The sequence below is a fragment of the Hyperoodon ampullatus genome (assembly GCF_949752795.1).
Source record: "Hyperoodon ampullatus genome assembly, chromosome: 1".
Classification (NCBI taxonomy): Eukaryota; Metazoa; Chordata; class Mammalia; order Artiodactyla; family Ziphiidae; genus Hyperoodon; species Hyperoodon ampullatus.
Genome location: NC_136914.1, coordinates 190,044,242 through 190,065,997, shown reverse-complemented (window position 1 = coordinate 190,065,997; position 21,756 = coordinate 190,044,242). Strand labels below are relative to the sequence as shown.

The 21,756-nt window shown below is 39.7% G+C and overlaps 1 protein-coding gene across 2 annotated transcripts in view; it reads left to right on the top strand.

The window, feature by feature from the left end:
- PRKG1 (protein kinase cGMP-dependent 1) overlaps positions 1-21,756 on the top strand; it is a gene marked incomplete at both ends in the record, with an annotated part of 1,229,056 nt that overhangs the window by 71,404 nt on the left and 1,135,896 nt on the right. The window contains one exon of one of the 2 annotated variants that reach the window (XM_079717815.1): positions 3,917-4,227. The exons of the other annotated variant lie outside the window; for it this stretch is intronic. Coding sequence (XP_079573941.1) covers positions 3,917-4,227 — 311 coding nt within the window. Of the gene's footprint in view, positions 1-3,916; positions 4,228-21,756 lie in introns of those variants that run through there. 2 annotated transcript variants of the gene reach the window in all.

Genomic DNA, 21,756 nt, shown 5'->3' with positions numbered 1-21,756 from the left:
TTTTTCTTGTGGTCTTGATTATGAAGAACAGTTTTGAGCAAGCCAGTATGTTTACCAGTAATAGTAACCTTCATATCTAGATTCTTAGGGTTACTTGTTACTTCTAGCAATTTTCTGCAAGGGGAGGCTTCCATGACCCAAAACATCGCTCATCTATGTTTTGTTTGTTTTTGTTTTTGGTTTTTGCTGTTCAAGACATGTACATGAAATGGCAGAAGAAAATTTCAAACTTTGGACTCCTGAAGGAAATGTAGCACCAGTGGAATGGGCAGCTGGATGATGAAATTATCAGAGTTCTTTTACAGCTAATTATGTTTTTACTGTAGGATAATAAATTCTAAAGACTTTATTTTTTTTAATGGCCAGTATTATGATAAGCTGAATTACTGAATGTCTCATTAAGTGATTCTGAGATTCCATTAAGGAAGGTGTGATAATATTTATTCTCAATCATGAGGGTTGCATGCAAAATTGAAGAGCATCAATATGCCACAGGTGGGTCTGGCTACTGGTGGAACTTTGCTTCCATTAGAGCTACAACAAAGAGAGACTGCTGAAAGTAGGTTGTGAGTTGACTATGGAATTCTAGTGTATAAATTAAGTTCCTTCAAAATTGCATTGTTCTGTTCTTCAGCATCTAACATCAAGACTTCATCCCAGAAAGGCAGTGGGAGAGCTCAATATATGCAGTTCCACTCCATTTCAAATTTGTGGTAGCCTAATAGCAGGAAGTAGACTTGTGCCTGATCTGTGATATTATAACTTAGCCAATTAAGTTTACTATAAGACATATAGTAAAATCTGTCTGTTGAAATGAAACTACAAAACCTTGATTATTTATGTAAAATTTATTTCCAGCATTTACCAAATACAATGCAAAAGATATTTAAGAAAATATTGGAATCACTCAAAAGGTTGAGATAGAAAACCAGGGTCCCTCAGGATTTAAACAAGCAGTCAAGAACATCATTGAAAAACTTACTTAAAATATTTATTTTGACTTTAAAAATGGAAGAGAAAAGCCTAGCATTCTGGACTTTGCATGTACAATTATAAAGTATTTAAGGGCAATTTTACTTTTTCATTGTATGGGCTAATACAACCAAATATGTTCTTACACCTTGAATACCTTTTAAAGTGTAAGTCAATTGTAATAGTCATATCTTCTCAGCTGTTTAGTTTCTTTGCATTTATTACAACAGATTCCTGACTCTCACTATGGGATTCATCAAGGAATATATTTTGTATCACAAGAATTCCATTTAAAATGAAAATGTAACATGGATATATCCTATAGTGGCATGTAGATATGATAGCTTAAATAATGAAAAATATTTACATAACAGTGGAAGAAACTTCACTTTTGTTAAAAAAACTGACTTTTTTTTTGGTTGAACTGCTATTTTTTATTTTGGGGGGAAAATGCTTTAGTTTCTTTTATCCTTTTTACACGTAGACAAGCTTTCTACAAATGAAGAAGAATCTTCTCTACTTTGTGCTGCTCAAAGACATTAAGTAAACCCCATTTAAGCCTCAAATGAACCTTAAAACATAACTCTGCTTAGCAGTTGTCTAATGATGTCCCCTATACATTGCTCCTGATATATTTTTAGACATAAACTCTTGGGCTCCTGGACCCTATAATAGATCTATAGGGAAAAAAAAGTCTCATTTAGTTTTAGACATTTTGCCATGGAATTAAAGAATTCCCATAGGTTAAATAAGATAAGAATTTGGCCTTTTTCCTGGGAGAAGGAAAATGTCACGGAAGCTCTTTTAGAATGGAGTCAGATATACAAAGCCAGAGCACTTCTGCTTGGTTTAGTTTTAATTAAAACAACAATAATTCAGAACTCCTACTTGCTGCTATCAGTATCTGTACGTTATTCATGTTTATTTTGGGGAATTATCCACTTTATATATTACATTCTGAAAGAAATGCACTTCTGAAAATATCCATGTTGGAAAGCAGAAAAATTAAGTGTTTTATATCATTTGTATTGAGAGAATTAAATCATCATCTGGGTGGAAGAATGTTTAGGACTATATATCCTTTTTCATTTATACTTCTAATTACAAACAAGTGCACTTTAAATCAAAAAGCTTATAAATGTGACATTGGCTAGCTGGTTCTGTTCTTTTCTTTCCTCCCCTCCCCCTCCCCATTCTTTTCTTCTTCTTCTTACATAGATAGAACAGGCTGTGTATTCAATAGCAAAAGTGAGCACTTTTTGGGGGGGGGGACTGATATATATGTCCTTGGCTGAATTTAGATTCCAGTGAATAGTTCTGGATTGCAATTCAGAATTTTGATCTATTTTCTACTTACTTTATTTTATTTGGTGTTAAGGAATGGCCAAATAGAGCATCGAGGATTATAACACTGAGTTCTCAAGAACAGTAATTAGAGGACTGCAGTAAAGATGCTAAAATTTTAAATGATTTGGTGAAGATTTAGGTAAATATGAGGAATTTAAGTAGGTATTATGGAGGATTCTAAACACGATGGGAGAGTTACCCTTGGACAGAAAGGATGCTACCTAAATTGTCATCATTTTAGGAACTATTGAGCAGGCAGGGATGGGGTCAGAGGTGGGAGTAGGTGGAGGGGAGCGGCACTTTACCACAGCCCGTCTAGGGTCCTCCTTTTCTTTAAGATTTTCCCTCTTCTTCGAAGTTTGTGTCTTGCCATTCAAGTGGAAGGATACAGCCCTAACGGCTTGGTTGTCAAGGAAGTAATTTCAAAGATATGGTTCCATTTCAGGATGAACTTTTTGGAACTCTGCAACGATTTTGACCCGCCCTGCGCTCCCCGCCCCAAATTCAGCACAGGGAAGGAGCAAGACCCTTCCATAAACTATTCCGCAGACACTGGCTTAAGTGGGAGGGGCAGTGGGGAAGCTGAGCAGCCCTCTGGGGCCCAATCCCGTTTCGACCCTTGCCCCCAAGAGTTCATTAATCCGTGTTTGAAAGGAGCGGAAAGGGGAGTCATTCGCAGGAGCTGGCAATGCTGACGGGGGAGAAAAAAAATCAGAAGCTCCTCTCCCGCATCCCAAAAGGCGCCTGGATGTGAATGCAAGTCCCTCCCCTGCACGGATACGCTCTCCTTTCCTGAGAGGCAAGTTTGTTTTTAAGCGTTAGCCACCTGTGTGAGGCGCTCCCCGTGAGAAAGGCTGCGTGGAAGACGCGCGAGCTCAGCCACAGGCTGGGGAGCCTTTCCTGGTGAGGCTGGCGGTCCAGACACCTGCAGAACTCAGCGCGCTGAGGATGCAGAGCCCGCTCTGCCCTCCCTCGTCGCCAGGACTGTAGCCCCACGTCCTCCTGTAGCCTCACGTCCTCCAGCCTGGTATGCTCTGGAGCCGGCTAACGCTTCCCGAGTTTGCGCGGGGTCCTCCCGGTCCTCTCCCGCCCGCCTCCCCGCCCCCAAAGTAGTGCTCCCGCCTCGCTCCGCCCGCGCAGCCCTCGGCGCGCTCAGAGGTTTATCTGGCTCCTCACACGCTCCGCCGGCTTCCTCCGGCGCCCGGCGTGAGTGACCCGGGCACGCCCGCCCGCCCGCCGCGGCCTCGGAGCTCCCATCCGAGTCCCTTCTCCCGCTCCCCTGCCATCGCGCTCCCGGCTCTTCTCCCTGGCGCCGCGGCGCCCACCGCGGTTTAGGTTGAATCCGGTTCGACCTGCCTTTTGGCTCATCCCCGCGCTCAGCCTCACAGCCCGGGCAAGTGGAATCTGCCCTGAAACTCTCGGTGGCTGGAGCCGGGAGACTGGGCATGCTCAGAAGCCAGGGCTGGCTTTGGTCTCAAGTAGGAAGCTTTCGCACTCGGGAGGCAGCAGCGACTTTGGGGAAAGTTGATCGGAGAGGGGAGGACGCCCCAAGACGCGGAGCAGCGGCAGGAAGGAGCCCCCGGCAGCCCGGAGGAGCATGGGCACCCTGCGGGATTTGCAGTACGCGCTCCAGGAAAAGATCGAGGAGCTGAGGCAGCGGGATGCTCTCATCGACGAGCTGGAGCTGGAGTTGGATCAGAAGGACGAACTGATCCAGAAGCTGCAGAACGAGCTGGACAAGTACCGCTCGGTGATCCGGCCGGCCACCCAGCAGGCGCAGAAGCAGAGCGCGAGCACCTTGCAAGGCGAGCCGCGCACCAAGAGGCAGGCGATCTCCGCTGAGCCCACCGCCTTCGACATCCAGGATCTCAGCCATGTGACTCTGCCCTTCTACCCCAAGAGTCCACAGTAAGCAGGGGTTTCGCTCCGGGTCCGTGTGGCACCCTGTCGGTGGGGAGCTGCGGGTCTCTGTATTGTCTGTCGGCCCCCGCCCCTCCCGCTTGCCGTGTCTGTCCTCATCCTCAGAAATGTTTCATTTTAATGGGCACTTCTTGCGGGGCTGTGCACGTTTCTCAGAGTCAGACTCACTGCACCGACGTTGCCTTCGTGTCTTTGTCAGATGTCAAGCTATTCTTTTTTTTTTAAAACAAACATATACATTCATATAGGCCACCTACTGTACGTAGAGTTTGAATGCGCCCCCGGTGTGTGTCCAGCTTTGTATGTGTGAGTGTGAGAAGAGGAATAGAAAGCCCCGTCTCCCAAATGCCCTGGCAAACCTGCCCAACCGGAAAATCCTAACTGCAGGCTCATCAGACTTGAAAGGAAATGAATCTGCTATCACCCTTACTTTCTATGCTTTTGTGGCGCTCCCGGATTTCTCTACATGCCGGCGTTTCTCGCTGGTACCGTTCAAAGCTGATGTTCTGGCATCATCAAAGTGTCCAAAATAAACAATACACATATCAAAGGGAAGATTTTTTGATTTTCAGAATTCGACGACATTTACAATCCACAAATGGAAGCCTAGTCTGTTGATTTTTTTAAAAAATATTTTTTAATAACATCTGAGGGAGAATATTGCTTATTTTCCTTAAGGAATTTATATAATGTTGCTAATGGGGTGCCTCTGTCTCCCAAGAGGGTTGCATGTTTCTAGGGTCAGATACAGAGAAGTACACTTATCTTTATTGACAACGTGGGCACATTGTTTGCCTTACTCCTGGCTTCTGAAGCAACTACTCTGGTATTGTTCTAGCATTTTAGACAACTGTGTAGTTCTGATGTCAGTGAGCTTCACAACTTGGGTGGGAAAATTGAATGAAGCTTGTTATACACCACTCAACTCAGAGTTCTTATGGAGAGTAAAGTGGCAGGAGCATGAAGTTAATATAGAATGAGCACCCAGATGAATGGTATTTTAAGTTAATAGATAATGACATTATTGATAAAACGAAGGGTTTTGTTACTCTATTCCTAACAGCATCACGTTGGCTGGATGACACGTGTTACATAATAATATGAGGTCCCTGGGAACCCTTCACTTTATAAACACAAAGATTTAATATAAGGAGAAAGAGTATTTGATTGTCTCCATTTGTATTTATTGGATGTGTGGGGGGTGGCGGCTTGTGAGTACGTACTAAGGATACTTTTGAAAACTTAGACGTGTAACTATCCTTGTTGGTTGCAGTAGAGCATCTGCTGTTCCTCATGCAGGTTTAGTTTAAGGAGAAGTTTGTATTCTGTGAGTGTGGGGAAGAGACAATAAGGATAAACATTTCTGAGATTCTAACCTCACGGAGTTGCCCTAATAGTTCAGTTCAGTGGATTTAGATCTGCTTTTGAAACCTGAATGATCTGAATCCACTTCAGCTTTCCCCGGTAAGTTAATTTGCAGTCCTGACATGCTTGCCTGTTTTACCTAATGAGGTACATGGCCATCTCTCCAGGGCCAAGTTTTGCATAATGAAAAAAATAAGTCAAAGACAGCTCTCTGCATCTTTCGGCATTCCATAGGATCTCATTTTAGTATCTAAAGGAATTTGGAGTAACTCAGAGAAAACTCTGCTTTTATAAAAAGACGATTTTAATAGGTTTTATTTGAAGCATGATCAAGCCAGCTGATAACTCCGGTGAAACATTCTATCAGACAAGATATAAAGGAATCTAGGCAGTAGGGACTGATCTGTATAATGTGGTAAGTTTTAGAAATCTCTTAGTGCTTGACATGTAGAGCAACTAGATTTTTAAAAAAATCCGTGGTGGAAGATGAAATTAGTGTGGCAAATAATTCACGACATTCTGTCATAATAAACATTTTATCTGTTGAACCATACTGTGCGTTCTGATATTTATTTAATAACTTGTGCTTTAAGGAAGTCAACTATTAAGGTATCACCGTGATGGTTTTGGTGATTCTGAAAGATTATACTGAAGAAAACGATAGAATGAATGTCTTCCAAGCTTAAATAATTTTGGAAAAACATCTGTTCTTTTTTCACACTTACATAAAGAAAACTAGAATAAAATTTGCTTAAGTGTAGAGTACCTTTGGTAAGAGAAAGAGAAGTATATTGTATGCAAAACGGTTATTCTTATGTCATTTGAATGATTGTACAAGATGGTTCCACAAAGAATTAGGAATTCTTGCCAAAGTGAAGGAGACTTGTTTGAATTTCTGTTTATTTCACTATAAATAATTTGATTATACCAACTTACTGGCAACAAGTGTTTATATCTTTATATTTTATTTTTAATACAAGTTAAATTTGGTCATCATTCTTAAACTTACAGATTATTGGGGGTTTGAGTTAACATGAAACCATCTAAATAGTCCAAAATTGATTTCAAATTCATTGTCATGTAGTTTTCTGTTCTCTTTCTGTTGGATATAGGTGACTGCCCAGGGAATGTCCTATTCAGTTATCTATGTGTGCAAATATGTTTGTTTACTTTTTGCTTACCGAGGTTATCTTCTGAGGATTAGAATCTTTAAAAACTTACTTTTTAAGTGATTTTTTTATCATTTGAAAAACAGCGTAAAATATAAATTAACGTAACATATTTGGTTTGGAATTTTCCCTGTAAGCTGGAATTGGAGGGAAGGCTGTGTCAGATTCTAGCACAGAGCTGGGGCACTCCTGCTGCACCTGTGAGGCAGGGGGGTTGTTTTGGTTTGTCTGTTTCACATGTGTCTAGAAATAACCCTTAAGCCCTTTTTCTGTTGTCATTTGAAGAGCAAAGAACTGATTAGCAAATTGGAATCTATATTCTACTGCTACCAAATATCTATTTGAGAAGGTAAAACTATTAGACTATATGTTTTGAATTAAATTAAGCAAATAAACCCTTAAAAATGAAAACTATATAAAAATATTCATTTTATGAGATCAGCCTATTGATTATGTATATAGAGTGGTTCTTATGGATTCTTAAAGTAATTTTATTTCATGCTATTTTATTCCTGCAAATTGACTCTGTAATAGGTTAGAACATTCTGTCACTGGTATGTTGATCTAAACCCTTTACCTATTGTAAAGATTCTCAAATCTTTTCCATTTTGCTGTCATAGGGCTCTGTGTCTTTTCAGTTGGTCTATAAAGACCTGAGTTCCTATCAAAAGTTGTTAGTGTCTCTGTATTTTTGTTAAGCTGTTGCTTTTCACCCTAGAGATAACTGCATTTCAAAGAATGATGACATATTTTGATTTGTAATGTTACGCCTTTTGATTGTGAAGTACTTTGGAGAGCTGAGGATAGAAAGAAATGTATTTTCTTATTTTTAGGGAGGCATTAATTTTAACAAGATCTTATCTGATTTTTTTTTAAACCTTGACATTAGTACATTTCAGGAGAAATAGAATCTTCCTAAAGGCTGTGTGTTAAATTCTGTAGGAAGTTGGGAGAATTCTAGGATTTTAGTGTAATCATAGATGGCATGATATTAAAACATAGATTTCTTCATAGGTAGCATTTAAATTTCAAATATGCCCTATAGCTCAGTTCAGTACTTTTATGGGATGCACCACGTGCAAGTTAGTGTCATGCATTAGAGATGAGAATTGTGTAAGTCCTATGAAGGAGTTAACCAGGGGTTAAAATACTGTACAAGTAAATATTCTAGAAAGTAGAGTAAGGTAAGTCACAGAGGAGGTACCTAAGACAGGTGGCAAAATATAATTGAGACCATTTAGTTTTATGGTATCAGAAACTCTTGTGGAAGTAGAGGTATTTAAAGTAAGTATTTGATCGATGGCCATGATTTAGGTGAGTGGTGATGGGATAAGAGGGGTGAGGTTAAGGTGAGGAGGGCCATCAGCAAAGGGAAAAGACAACAAAAGAAAGCAGAGGGTACATCTGGGGAACGACAGCAGCTAGTGGCTGTAACAGAATACCGTGGTGGAAATTGAGGAAAAGCAAGTTTAGGCCAGAGAGAATCAGGATGGGTAGGTAAGAGGGCACTTGCGCTTGTTGTTAGAATAATTGAGGTGTGTGTGTGTGTGCGTGTGTGTGCGTGTGTGTGCATGCATGCAGGTGTGTGCGCACAAGCGTGCACTTTACACCAAGGACTAATTGCTACCTGTTAATAAAGCTCTGAATCTCAGATGTCACTCCAGTCCCCCATCTCCCACTAGCACAGTCCTGATAATAACTATAAGTCTCCTGACTAGGTAAGAATATTTAATTTAACCAAGCAGCAGATGATTAAAACTCTTAAAGAAACTGAGTTCCACTCTTAAAGAAAGCAAGCTCCTCTTTCCACTCACTTCTAAATGTTTCCACGGGAAACAATCTAATTTTGTGCCACAGACTAGCATGGCAGATTCCTCACATACCCAGGCGAACCGGACCTACATGAGAATTGAACCTGAAGTCGATTTTTGAAATACATCTTTCTTGTTCTTGTGGAGGAGTTCAATTCCAACTTAACATGATTCTAATAGACTCTCCAATTTAAGTTTGATTGTTAATTTGACAACATAGTCTACGCAGTACAATTGAAGTTGTGGCAGCCTTTATAAAAATAAGACCAGGCTGCTAAAACCCTATCAGGGTGTATTGAAGCATAGTTGTTTGCCCCTAAAATGTGGCTTATAATGAAAATACTGATAAGCCCTTCAATAGAGGAGCTCCAGAGACTGCCTGAGAATATAAATGACCAACTTCCTTGCTCTACTGAGCCACATTTCCAAGCTCCTGCTACTTGTTATTTCACTGAAGAGTTGGGTTTGGATTCCTAATGGGAAAGGGTAGAAGGCAGACGATGTTTCTATTGTTGCTGTTTGCAGGTTATAAGGCATATGGACACATTTTTTCTTTCCCGTCTGCCTAGCAGTGGAGGGTCTCCATAGTATCCTAGCAACCAGATTCGAACACCAGGCTGCTGCTCCTTCTCCCATCTCTACCGTAGGTGCTGCTGTCCATCCCAGAGAACTGGGTCCAATGCTAGCACTCAAACCCTCCGACTTGAATGTTCCACGTTCTGAGGACGCAAGACAATATGATAAATAAGCACATGCTGAAAGCAGCATTTACCAGTATGCGCAACAGCTTATTATGCAATCACATCTGTGGCATTTTGAATCCTAATCTGAACTGTTGAGCTGACGCTGTTTACCACCCCATGCCTGACAGCCCTTCTCTACTTCCTCACGCCCAGCCTTCTGACACCGATTCCCCTTTCCTCTCACCATCTGACTGCATTCCTCGGCATCTCCTTCAAGTGTATTTTCTGGGAAGTTAAATACGTACAGCCTGTTTGAACTCTCTGAGTATATTTTGTTTGTAAGAACAGAGGGATGTTCTCCCTCAAAAACTGTCATGTAAATATAAACAAGGGCTCAAAATCTGTAGCTACACAAAACAGATGTTGTACAAAAGGTGGGACTACTAGTGTACTCTCAAAAGTGTCTTGTTTCTGAATGGATTTTATATTCAGAGTTATTAATAGGAAAGAAGCAGGAGAGAGTGGGAAGAAGAGATGTGTGTCAGGGGGGCAGGAAAGGGCAAAGCAAGATGACTATTGTGAAAGCTATGCCATATTTGCAAAGAAGTTGGAAAGGAACGATGGGCTTTGTGGGCAAGTGAACAGGCAACGAGACTGGAATGGAATTTACAAGTAAGTTAGTACTTTGTGACACCCAAATTGGAGTCTACCAGAGGCTGGCCTCCTCTGGGAGTGGGAGCCATACTGGGATTTTGGCAGAAAATCATTAAGATGTTTCCCTTTAGACCAGTGCTTGTTTTGACTGCCTTGTATTGTCCCTTTGAAACATTCCTTAGTCTGATACCACGGAGGGCTTGGTGGTCTTCATGCAGTCCACTGTGCAGTGCAGAAAAAAGAATGAGGAGGGCAAGTCAGTGCATCACTCTTTCTGAAAAAATAGGTCAGAATGGCTAACATTTATTGAGCACCTACTCTGTGGCAGGCCACTGCCCCCTGTGCTTTTCATAGATTGTCTTTTTTATCAAACCACCTTGTGAAGAAGACTCCAGATTATCCTGTTTCATGATGGCAAGGAGCAGGACACTAAAACTCAGAGAAACGAAGTAACTTGCTCAGTCACACACTTTATAAAAGGCTGAATCTGAATTTGAACTTGCGAGCCATTCTCTTTAGCCACTAGGTTCTTCTGCTTCCCAAAGTGGTGTGAGGATGAGGCAATTGCATGAAATCCTAATAAATACCATATAGGCTTTTCTCAGGCGAGTATCTGTTCACCAGTAGTTAAATAAGAAGCAGAAGAACTTTGGGAAAAGTGGAAAAAATAAGATAGGACCATGGTTCCCAAACTTTGCTGCACATTAGAATCATCTGGGGAGCTTAAAAAAAACCCAAACCAATTAAAATCAGAATGTCTGGGGGTGGAAGCCAGCCATCAGTATTTTTAAAAGATTCCTCAGATAATTGCAATGAACAGCACAATTTAGGAAACACTCTGATAGTCAGACAACAGGGTGTGTGTGTGTGTGTGTGAGAGAGAGAGAGAGAGAGAGAGAGAGGTTAAACAAAAATGGGATAAACTTTCCACTTAAAAAATTGAATGTTTCTATTGGCTAAAACCTTTAAGTACTAGGACGTAAAAAAAGCAGATTTTGGGGGCTTCCCTGGTGGCGCAGTGGTTGAGGGTCCGCCTGCCGATACAGGGGACACGGGTTCGTGCCCCGGTCCGGGAGGATCCCACATGCCGCGGAGCGGCTGGGCCCGTGAGCCATGGCCGCGGAGCCTGTGCTCCACAATGGGAGAGGCCACAACAGTGAGAGGCCCGCGTACCACAAAAAAAAAAAAAAAAAAAAAAAAAAAAAAGCAGATTTTTTTGGGCAAATTATAGGTGTATACTATTTAGTTAATGCCTTATTGTTTATTCTCCCAGGTAAGTAATCATTACCTTACCTAGTCCATCAGTTCTCAACCCTAGGCTGCATATTAGAATCAACTAGGGAATTTCGGAAACATCTTTCCTGGGGGGTGCCACCTCCAGAGATTCTGATTTAATTGCTATCTGGTGGCCCGGAGGTGGAGGTATATTATTTGAGCTCCCAAGGTGATTCTGATATGCAGCCAGGACTGAGAACCTTTTCTGCAGCCCGTTCCATGTCAGCTGTTACAGGCTCCTTGAATTCCCGTGCTTTGGGAAAGCACTTTCCTTGGCTCCCTTTTACCAACCCCAATCCCCTGCTTGCAGTGGAGCCAGGCAGCTCCAGCTCCCCAATTTCCATAGCAGCTGCCCATGTCAGTTTCACTGTGCTCTCTGAGGTGACCCGCAAGGACCTGGGGCACAGAAAGTGGCAGCAGCTCCCTTCAGTGGGTAAGTACACTTCCTCTTTCCTGCCAGCCATGAGCCATGGCCATGGTTCAAATATGACACATCAGGATCAGCCATCAACCCAAGTTTGTTTTTCCACTCTCACTGAGGGGAGCTGCTGTTTTAGCCAATAAGACTGTTTCCTGGTGTCCCAGATGCTTTTATGAAATGTTCGGTGTATAAAGGTGAAACAGTGACGAGCCTCCCTTGGAAGAGCAGTACAGGGCTTGTAACGCTTCTCCTTCTGGTATGTGATGTCTCTGTAGCCAGCTAGAGGTTTTTTGTTTTTTTTTTTCTCCTACAGATATTTTATCCTTTTAAGGCAAACAGTCTGAGCTCAGGCTGAAGAGTACTTTCCAAGGAGGCTTCAGAGAAAGCAGAGCTACCACAGCAAGCTCTCAGCCCCCTTTCCAGACGGTTTGGTCTGAGTGAACAGATATGGGCACTGCAGGCAGATGAGAGGTCTGATGTGACGCCTGCAGTACTAGAATCTCGGTGGGTCCCTCAGGAAAGCTCCAGAGGGAGCTGGGAATTTCTACGCCCTGTGGTCATAACCTCACTGCTGCCCCTATTGCCAGCTTTTTTGTCTCTTTCTTTCCCTCTTTCCCCTTATACTGTTAAAAACTCCTCAAGATGTTCCTAATTGTCTCTGATAGGAGCCTATTTACATTTGTAATTTAATCATTATCTTCTCAGGTGAGGATCAGCCAATATAGCACTTTATATAAGTGATGAAAATAGCTAATATAATTGCAAATACTTTTTGGTAAAAATAATCTCTTTAGAATGGGAGTCAGCGAGAAGCTTTCTTGTTTCTTTCCACCTCCTTCTAAAATATGAAAATGTATTCAGCTGACAGGTAGCATGTAAAAGCAGAGTAGATGTCATAAGACTGCCCAGAGGACCTGGGACATTAATTACGCAGGGAAGTTAATCATAAGGAAAGTAAAGACTTTCATTATGAATCCAGGTTCATGTCATGCATTTGATTATGGGACTTAAATGGGAAGCACAAGAGGAATTAGCAACAATAAAGAAACAGGAACAAAAGCATGTGTTCACTTTTATGGCTTAGCAATTAGAAGCAGAATGATGGGTAAGAGTTGGTGGTAGGACACTAGGAAAGTATCTGTGTCTTAGAGTTCTTATAATCCAAGCTATGAAAGGACGGGGGAAAGGTATAGAAAAAGAATCAGTGACAATTTAGTGTCAATATATACTACTTCCACCTGCATCAAAAAAATTTTTTTAAAATGTTAATTACCTTTACCTGTCTAAAGATCATAAGTGCTAATTAAACTTCACCAGAATTCCTTTATGACAGATGCAATTTCATTGCCTTCCGTATAGAGGTGGTATAACTTAGGGCCTGCAAAAGCATAAGTAAATAGCTTAAATTATTAATATGTGTCAAAAGCAGAGCTCCTTGGGCTTCCCTGGTGGCGCAGTGGTTGAGAGTCCGCCTGCCAATGCAGGGGACACGGGTTCGTGCCTCGGTCCGGGAAGATCCCACATGTCGCGGAGCGGCTGGGCCCGTGAGCCATGGCCGCTGAGCCTGCGCGTCCGGAGCCTGTGCTCCACAACGGGAGAGGCCACAGCAGTGAGAGGCCCGCATAGCGCAAAAAAAAAAAAAAAAAAAAAAGCAGATCTCCTAATGCTATTGACCTTCTAATGCTCAGTTATATTTTCTCCCTTCTAGACCATACCTGCTCTTTACGAGTAGTGTTGTATTTCTTTGAACATGAAATAATTATAGTATCAGCCAGTCAGTTTAATTTGGTTAATTGCATTCCATGTCAGTGATGACAAATACACTTTAGTTAAGCAAAATACTTTTGTTATTTTCTGAATCAATTGTATTATGGTACCATCAAGCTTTCACCAGATCTGGGCCAAGGAATAATGAGATAACGTTTGGGAAAAACATCTCCTTTCTGGATATACTGTGTATCATCTTAATGGTCCAAATCTATCAATAAATTATGGTGTTGACAGTGCTTCTAAGTCTGGACTGGGAGGAAAGAAAAAAGGGTTGTCATGACAAGCAAGAAGAATGGGAATTTTAAATTTTGTCCCTCTGGAGTTATTGTTACTGATGGACTGCAAGGTGGACTGGCCATTCTCTCTGGTGTCTATAGGTGGCTGGCAAGCAAGCTTTACAAGCCAGCACAGCTCCACACTTACATCTTCATAAGATGCATTTTGTCTAAATCATTGGTGACTGAGTAACACATTTTACATTATGACGAGGCCTCATATTTGACTTGTGCTGGTTTGACAGGGTGTTACAATACCCTTTACAGATGAATATTAAACATCTGAAAGTGACGGGTACTATTTTGCTAAGCCTGTAGTGGCAACTCGTTATGCCAGTGGGAAGAGAGAAAAAAGAAAAGGTGTAGTGGAATAAACCCTAGTGTCCACTGCCTGCACTGTGGAGCATGGAACTCTACGTGAATCATGGTCTTTGCTCTTCGTAATTGCTACCCTCTTATTTAGGAACTGTCCCAGGATATCAAAGGTTAGAAAAGGAAGCCCACAGACACTCAGAGAAGTAGGAGTTGCTTTTTGGTTGGAAGATCGATTTAGTGAATCCCTCTTCATTTTGAGTAAATGGATTTTACTTCATAAAACTTTTTCAGTTCTGAATTTTTAGAGGAAAATCTTTTTTTTCCCCATAGCATTTGGTACAGTGCAATATAAAAGAACTGCTCAAAGTTTCTAGTCATTCACTTAATATTTAACTTTATAAAAATGTAATATTCAACTCCATTATCCATTTGTCTGAACAATGTTTCTTGTTGTAGATCTGAAAAGCTTTAGAATATTGTGAAAGAAACTGTGCTGTGACTTTTTTTTTTTTTTAACAGTAGTAGCCTTCATCAGGGAATAGTCATTTTTCTTCAAAATCTAACTTGAGACTTTTTGTTGTTCTTCATAAAAGAAAAATAACGACATGAAAAATTGTAATCTGCCTGACTCTGCCTTCCAGATGTTTTAGCATTACTTAGTATGGAGACCTACACTCTCTTATTGAAAAAAAGAAAAAGAAAAAAGAACTAAATGATTTCTCATTCATGTAGCACTAAATGACATAAAACTAAATGGTTTTAACTTTGAAATAGTCCTCATGAAAAGGAATGGCAAATAAATACAATAAAAAGCCCACTGTGAATGTAGCATCTTTTATTAACTTCTTGCCACCTCTTTGCATACTTCATGAATTCATCTAGCCTTTGCTTTTTTGATGCTTTGCTTAAGGCATTAAGATGTTCATTTCCCCCTCTTTTTGAGTTTTGGTGGAAAATACCTAGCCCATAAAAAAAAAGAAAAAGAGGTAAAAAGAGGTTTTTTGATTTTGGTTTTGATTTTTGATAGGCAACCACTAGGAGAGTATAGTCTATGGCATTTGAAATAATCATAATTACAGAAAAAATTCCAGAAGTGGAGAAGTTAGAAGCATTATATATGTGTGAGTGTTTGTTTACATGTTTATGGATAATTATAAGATATTATTTCAGAGAATTCTGATATTTAAAGAGAATCCTATATTTCCATCAGAAGTGATATTCCATCTATAATATACCCATGATTATTTTAAGCAATCCAGAGTTACTCTTCTCTACCCTCAGAAATGAAGAGGTCAAAAGAACAGATACTAAAATACTTTGGTGAAGAACCCACCACAGAATGTGCAGAGAGGTAAAAAAAGTGAAACACATCACCAGAACCTTTATCCTAAAGTAAGAAACAAAACAATGCTCATCACAGAGAAGGCTACCTTTCTCAGGTGACCCTTTCTCATCTGTGACTTGTCTTATCTTTTGGTACCACCGCTGAAGTCCTGTGCCATGTAAATCATTTATCATCAGAACTCAGTGCTCTGTCTTCTGGGTTCCTAAGGCTTACTGTCAGTGTGATAGATGGAAAAGAACTCAAGTATATGTTTATTTGTCTTGGCAAGAGTGGCATTCTCTGCTAGGTGAACTTAGAGGTTATTAAATAACATCCAGGTGAACCCTTGCTAGTGAGTTTTTAAATCATCTATGGCAGATTTTCCCCCTTCCTTCTTGACTCCCTTTACTATATTTCAAAGGTTCTTTTTGTAGTTCAGTCTATTGCTTCATCATGATTAAGGGGGAAACTTTTCTTGCTCCAAATAGCCTCACTTTTTTTCTTTACCTTTTAATCTTTTTTTCTAGACATAGAGAACAATTTCTCTCATCTTTACTGAAATCCTTTATAAAGTGAAGGTAATAATTGTTACTTTTTAGCCCTGTCTTTACCAGTCAATTAGTGATGCTACTGCTGCTGCTGCTAATTATTACTAAAAATATTTGTCTTACTGTTTGTCTTACTTAAGCTTTCTCATTTAATTCTCACAGTAATCTGATAAAGTAGGTACTCTTCATCCCATTTCTTTAGATGGAGAAAGTGTGGCACAGAGAAGGTAAACAACTTACTCAAAACAGTCGGCTGAAGCAGGCAAAAGCAGGTGTGAGTTACCCCAGAGCCCATGCGTGCTCTCTGTGTACCATGCTGCTTAGCCAATTGTCCCAACAACTCATTTGTTTTGTATAAGTCCTATTTCCATTCTCTTTTAAGGTTGTGTTCCTTTAATATAGTTCTTCAGTAATTTTTCATGTACCCACATTTTTTCATGTGCCATATACTGATACACCTATGGTGGCCGTGAGTACATTCTCTTAGAGACTAGCAAACCTTAGTATCATGGAACGTCTTCTTACAAGAATACTGTATTTCTGCTCTATTCAAATTGTTATCTAATACAGTTGCTTATGCCTAAGTATTTTTCTGTTGTATCCTACACAGAAAGCTTTCTCTGTCTTGTACTTTCATATTTTGTTTTTGTTTGTTTGTTTTTGGTTAAAAAATTTTAGTGGCCTTTCCCACTAAATTTAAATTTAAATTCCCATTTTAAAGAAACATTCCCTCAATTTACCAATGCTTTATTTCCTTATTTATTTTTCTCTAAGTATTAGCATCTTAATTTTTTTTAATTTTTTTATTAGTTTCTGCTTTATAACAAAGTGAATCAGTCATACATATACATCTGTTCCCACATACCTTCCCTCATGCATCTCCCTCCCTCCCACCCTCCCCATCCCACCCCTCCAGGCGGTCACAAAGCACCGAGCTGATCTCCCTGTGCTCTGCGGCTGCCTCCCACTATCTATCTACCTTACGTTTGGTACCGTATATATGTCCATGCCTCTCTTTCGCTTTGTCACAGCTTACCCTTCCCCCTCCCCATATCCTCAAGTCCATTCTCAAGTAGGTCTGTGTCTTTATTCCTGTTTTACCCCTAGGTTCTTCATGACATTTTTTTCCCCTAAAGTCCATATATATGTGTTAGCATACGGTATTTGTCTTTCTCTTTCTGAGTTACTTCACTCTGTATGACATACTCTAGGTCTATCCACCTCATTACAAATAGCTCAGTTTCGTTTCTTTTTATGGCTGAGTAATATTCCATTGTATATATGTGCCACATCTTCTTTACCCATTCATCCGATGATGGACACTTAGGTTGTTTCCAGCTCCGGGCTATTGTGAATAGAGCTGCAATGAACATTTTGGTACATGTCTCTTTTTGAATTATGGTTTTGTCAGGGTATATGCCTAGTAGTGGGATTGCTGGGTCATATGGTAGTTCTATTTTTAGTTTTTTAAGGAACCTCCGTACTGTTCTCCATAGTGGCTGTACCAATTCACATTCCCACCAGCAGTGCAAGAGTGTTCCCTTTTCTCCACACCCTCTCCAGCATTTATTGTTTCTAGATTTCTTGATGATGGCCATTCTGACTGGTGTGAGATGATATCTCATTGTAGTTTTGATTTGCATTTCTCTAATGATCAATGATGTTGAGCATTCTTTCATGTGTTTGTTGGCAGTCTGTATATCTTCTTTGGAGAAATGCCTATTTAAGTCCTCTGCCCATTTTTGGATTGGGTTGTTTGTTTTTTTGCTATTGAGCTGCATGAGCTGTTTATAAATTTTGGAGATTAATCCTTTGTCAGTTGCTTCATTTGCAAATATTTTCTCCCATTCTGAGGGTTGTCTTTTGGTCTTGTTTATGGTTTCCTTTGCTGTGCAAAAGCTTTGAAGTTTAATTAGGTCCCATTTGTTTATCTTTGTTTTTATTTCCATTTCTCTAGGAGGTGGGTCCAAAAGGATCTTGCTGTGATTTATGTCATAGAGTGTTCTGCCTATGTTTTCCTCTAAGAGTTTGATAGTTTCTGGCCTTACATTTAGGTCTTTAATCCATTTTGAGCTTATTTTTGTGTATGGTGTTAGGGAATGATCTAATCTCATACTTTTACATGTCCCTGTCCAGTTTTCCCAGCACCACTTATTGAAGAGGCTGTCCTTTCTCCACTGTACATTCCTGCCTCCTTTATCAAAGATAAGTTGATCATATGTGCATGGGTTTATCTCTGGGCTTTCTATCCTGTTCCATTCATCTATCTTTCTGTTTTTGTGCCAGTACCACACTGTCTTGATTACTGTAGCTTTGTAGTATAGTCTGAAGTCAGGGAGCCTGATTCCTCCAGCTCCATTTTTCGTTCTCAAGATTGCTTTGGCTATTCGGGTTCTTTTGTTTTTCCAAACAAATTTTGAAATTTTTTGTTCTAGTTCTGTGAAAAATGCCAGTGGTAGTTTGATAGGGATTGCATTGAATCTGTAGATTGTTTTGGGTAGTAGAGTCATTTTCACAATATTGATTCTTCCAATCCAGGAGCATGGTATATCTCTCCATCTATTTGTATCATCTTTAATTTCTTTCATCAGTGTCTTATAATTTTCTGCATACAGGTCTTTTGTCTCCTTAGGTAGGTTTATTCCTAGATATTTTATTCTTTTTGTTGAAATGGTAAATGGGAGTGTTTTCTTGATTTCATTTTCAGATTTTTCATCATTAGTGTACAGGAATGCCAGAGATTTCTGTGCATTAATTTTGTATCCTGCTACTTTACCAAATTCATTGATTAGCTCTAGTAGTTTTCTGGTAGCATCTTTAGGATTCTCTATGTATAGTATCATGTCATCTGCAAACAGTGACAGCTTTACTTCTTCTTTTCCAATTTGGATTCCTTTTATTTCCTTTTCTTCTCTGATTGCTGTGGCTAAAACTTCCAAAACTATGTTGAATAAGAGTGGTGAGAGTGGGCAGCCTTGTCTTGTTCCTGCTCTTAGTGGAAATGGTTTCAGTTTTTCACCATTGAGGACAATGTTGTCTGTGGGTTTGTCATATATGTCCTTTATTATGTTGAGGAAAGTTCCCTCTATGCCTACTTTCTGCAGCGTTTTTATCATAAATGGGTGTTGAATTTTGTCGATAGCTTTCTCTGCATCTATTGAGATGATCATATGGTTTTTCTTCTTCAATGTGTTAATATGGTGTATCACATTGATTGATTTGCATATACTGAAGAATCCTTGCATTCCTGGAATAAACCCCACTTGATCATGGTGTATGATCCTTTTAATGTGCTGTTGGATTCTGTTTGCTAGTATTTTGTTGAGGATTTTTGCATCTATGTTCATCAGTGATATTGGCCTGTAGTTTTCTTTCTTTGTGACATCCTTGCCTGGTTTTGGTATCAAGGTGATGGTGGCCTCGTAGAATGAGTTTGAGAGTGTTCCTCCCTCTGCTATGTTTTGGAAGAGTTTGAGAAGGATAGGTGTTAGCTCTTCTCTAAATGTTTGATAGAATTCGCCTGTGAAGCCATCTGGTCCTGGGCTTTTGTTTGTTGGAAGATTTTTAATCACAGTTTCAATTTCAGTGCTTGTGATTGGTCTATTCATATTTTCTATTTCTTCCTGATTCAGTCTTGGCAGGTTGTGCATTTCTAAGAATTTGTCCATTTCTTCCAGGTTGTCCATTTTATTGGCATGGAGTTGCTTGTAGTAATCTCTCATGATCTTTTGTATTTCTGCAGTGTCAGTTGTTACTTCTCCTTTTTCATTTCTAATTCTATTGATTGGAGTATTCTCCCTTTTTTTCTTGATGAGTCTGGCTAATGGTTTGTCAATTTTGTTTATCTTCTCAAGGAACCAGATTTTAGTTTTATCGATCTTTGCTATCGTTTCCTTCATTTCTTTTTCATTTATTTCTGATCTGATCTTTATGATTTCTTTCCTTCTGCTAACTTTGGGGGTTTTTTGTTCTTCTTTCTCTAATTGCTTTAGTTGCAGAGTCAGGTTGTATACTCGAGATGTTTTCTGTTTCTTAAGGTGGGATTGTATTGCTGTAAACTTCCCCCTTAGAACTGCTTTTGCTGCGTCCCATAGGTTTTGTGTCGTCGTGTCTCCATTGTCATTTGTTTCTAGGTATTTTTTTATTTCCTCTTTGATTTCTTCAGTGATCACTTCGTTATTTAGTAGTGTATTGTTTAGCCTCCATGTGTTTGTATTTTTTACAGATCTTTTCCTGTAATTGATGTCTTGTCTCATAGCATTGTGTTTGGAAAAGATACTTGATACAATTTCAATTTTCTTAAATTTACCAAGGCTTGATTTGTGACCCAAGATATGACCTATCCTGGAGAATGTTCCATGAGCACTTGAGAAAAATGTGTATTCTGTTCTTTTTGGATGCAGTGTCCTATAAATATCAATTAAGTCCATCTTGTTTAATGTATCATTTAAAGCTTGTGTTTCCTTATTTATTTTCATTTTGGATATTCTGTCCTTTGGTGAAAGTGGGGTGTTAACGTCCCCTACTATGATTGTGTTACTGTCGATTTCCCCTTTTACGGCTGTTAGCATTTGCCTTATGTATTGAGGTGGTCCTTTGTTGGGTGCATAAATATTTACAATTGTTATATCTTCTTCTTGGATCGATCCCTTGATCATTATGTAGTGTCCTTCTTTGTCTCTTCTAATAGTCTTTATTTTAAAGTCTATTTTGTCTGATATAAGAATTGCTATTCCAGGTTTCTTTTGATTTCCATTTGCATGGAATATCTTTTTCCATCCCCTTACTTTCAATCTGTATGTGTCTCTAGGTCTGAAGTGTGTCTCTTGTAGACAGCATATATATGGTTCTTGTTTTTGTATCCATTCAGCCACTCTGTGTCTTTTGGTGGGAGCATTTAGTCCATTTACATTTAAGGTAATTATCGATATGTATGTTCCTATTCCCATTTTCTTAATTGTTTTGGGTTCGTTATTGTAGGTATATTCCTTCTGTTGTGTTTCTTGCCTAGAGAAGTTCCTTTAGCATTTGTTGTAAAGCTGGTTTGGTGGTGCTGAACTCTATCAGCTTTTGCTTGTCTGTAAAGGTTTTAATTTCTCCATCAAATCTGAATGAGATCCTTTTTGGGTAGAGTAATCTTGGTTGCAGGTTTTTCTCCTTCATCACTTTAATTATGTCCTGCCACTCCCTTCTGGCTTGTAGAGTTTCTGCTGAGAGATCAGCTGTTAACCTGATGGGGATTCCCTTGTGTGTTATTTGTTGTTTTTCCCTTGCTGCTTTTAATATGATTTCTTTGTGTTTAATTTTTGACAGTTTGATTAATATGTCTTGGCATATTTCTCCTTGGATTTATTCTGTATGGGACTCTCTGTGCCTCCTGGACTTGATTAACTATTTCCTTTCCTATATTAGGGAAGTTTTGAACTATACTCTCTTCAAATATTTTCTCAGTCCCTTTGTTTTTCTCTTCTTCTTCTGGAACCCCTATAATTCGAATGTTGGTGCATTTAATGTTGTCCCAGAGGTCTCTGAGACTGTCCTCTGTTCTTTTCATTCTTTTTTCTTTATTTTGCTCTGCAGCAGTTATTTCCACTATTTTATCTTCCACCTCACTTATCTGTTCTTCTGCCTCAGTTATTCTGCTATTGATCCCATCTAGAGTATTTTTCATTTCATTTATTGTGTTTTTAATCGATGCTTGATTCATCTTTAGTTCTTCTAGGTCCTTGTTAACTGTTTCTTGCATTTTGTCTATTCTATTTCTAAGATTTTGGATCTTGGAAATAGAATCTTGGATCATCTTTACTATCATTATTCTGAATTCTTTTTCAGGTAGACTGCCTATTACCTCTTCATTTGTTAGGTCTGGTAGGTTTTTATCTTGCTCCTTCACCTGCTGTGTGTTTT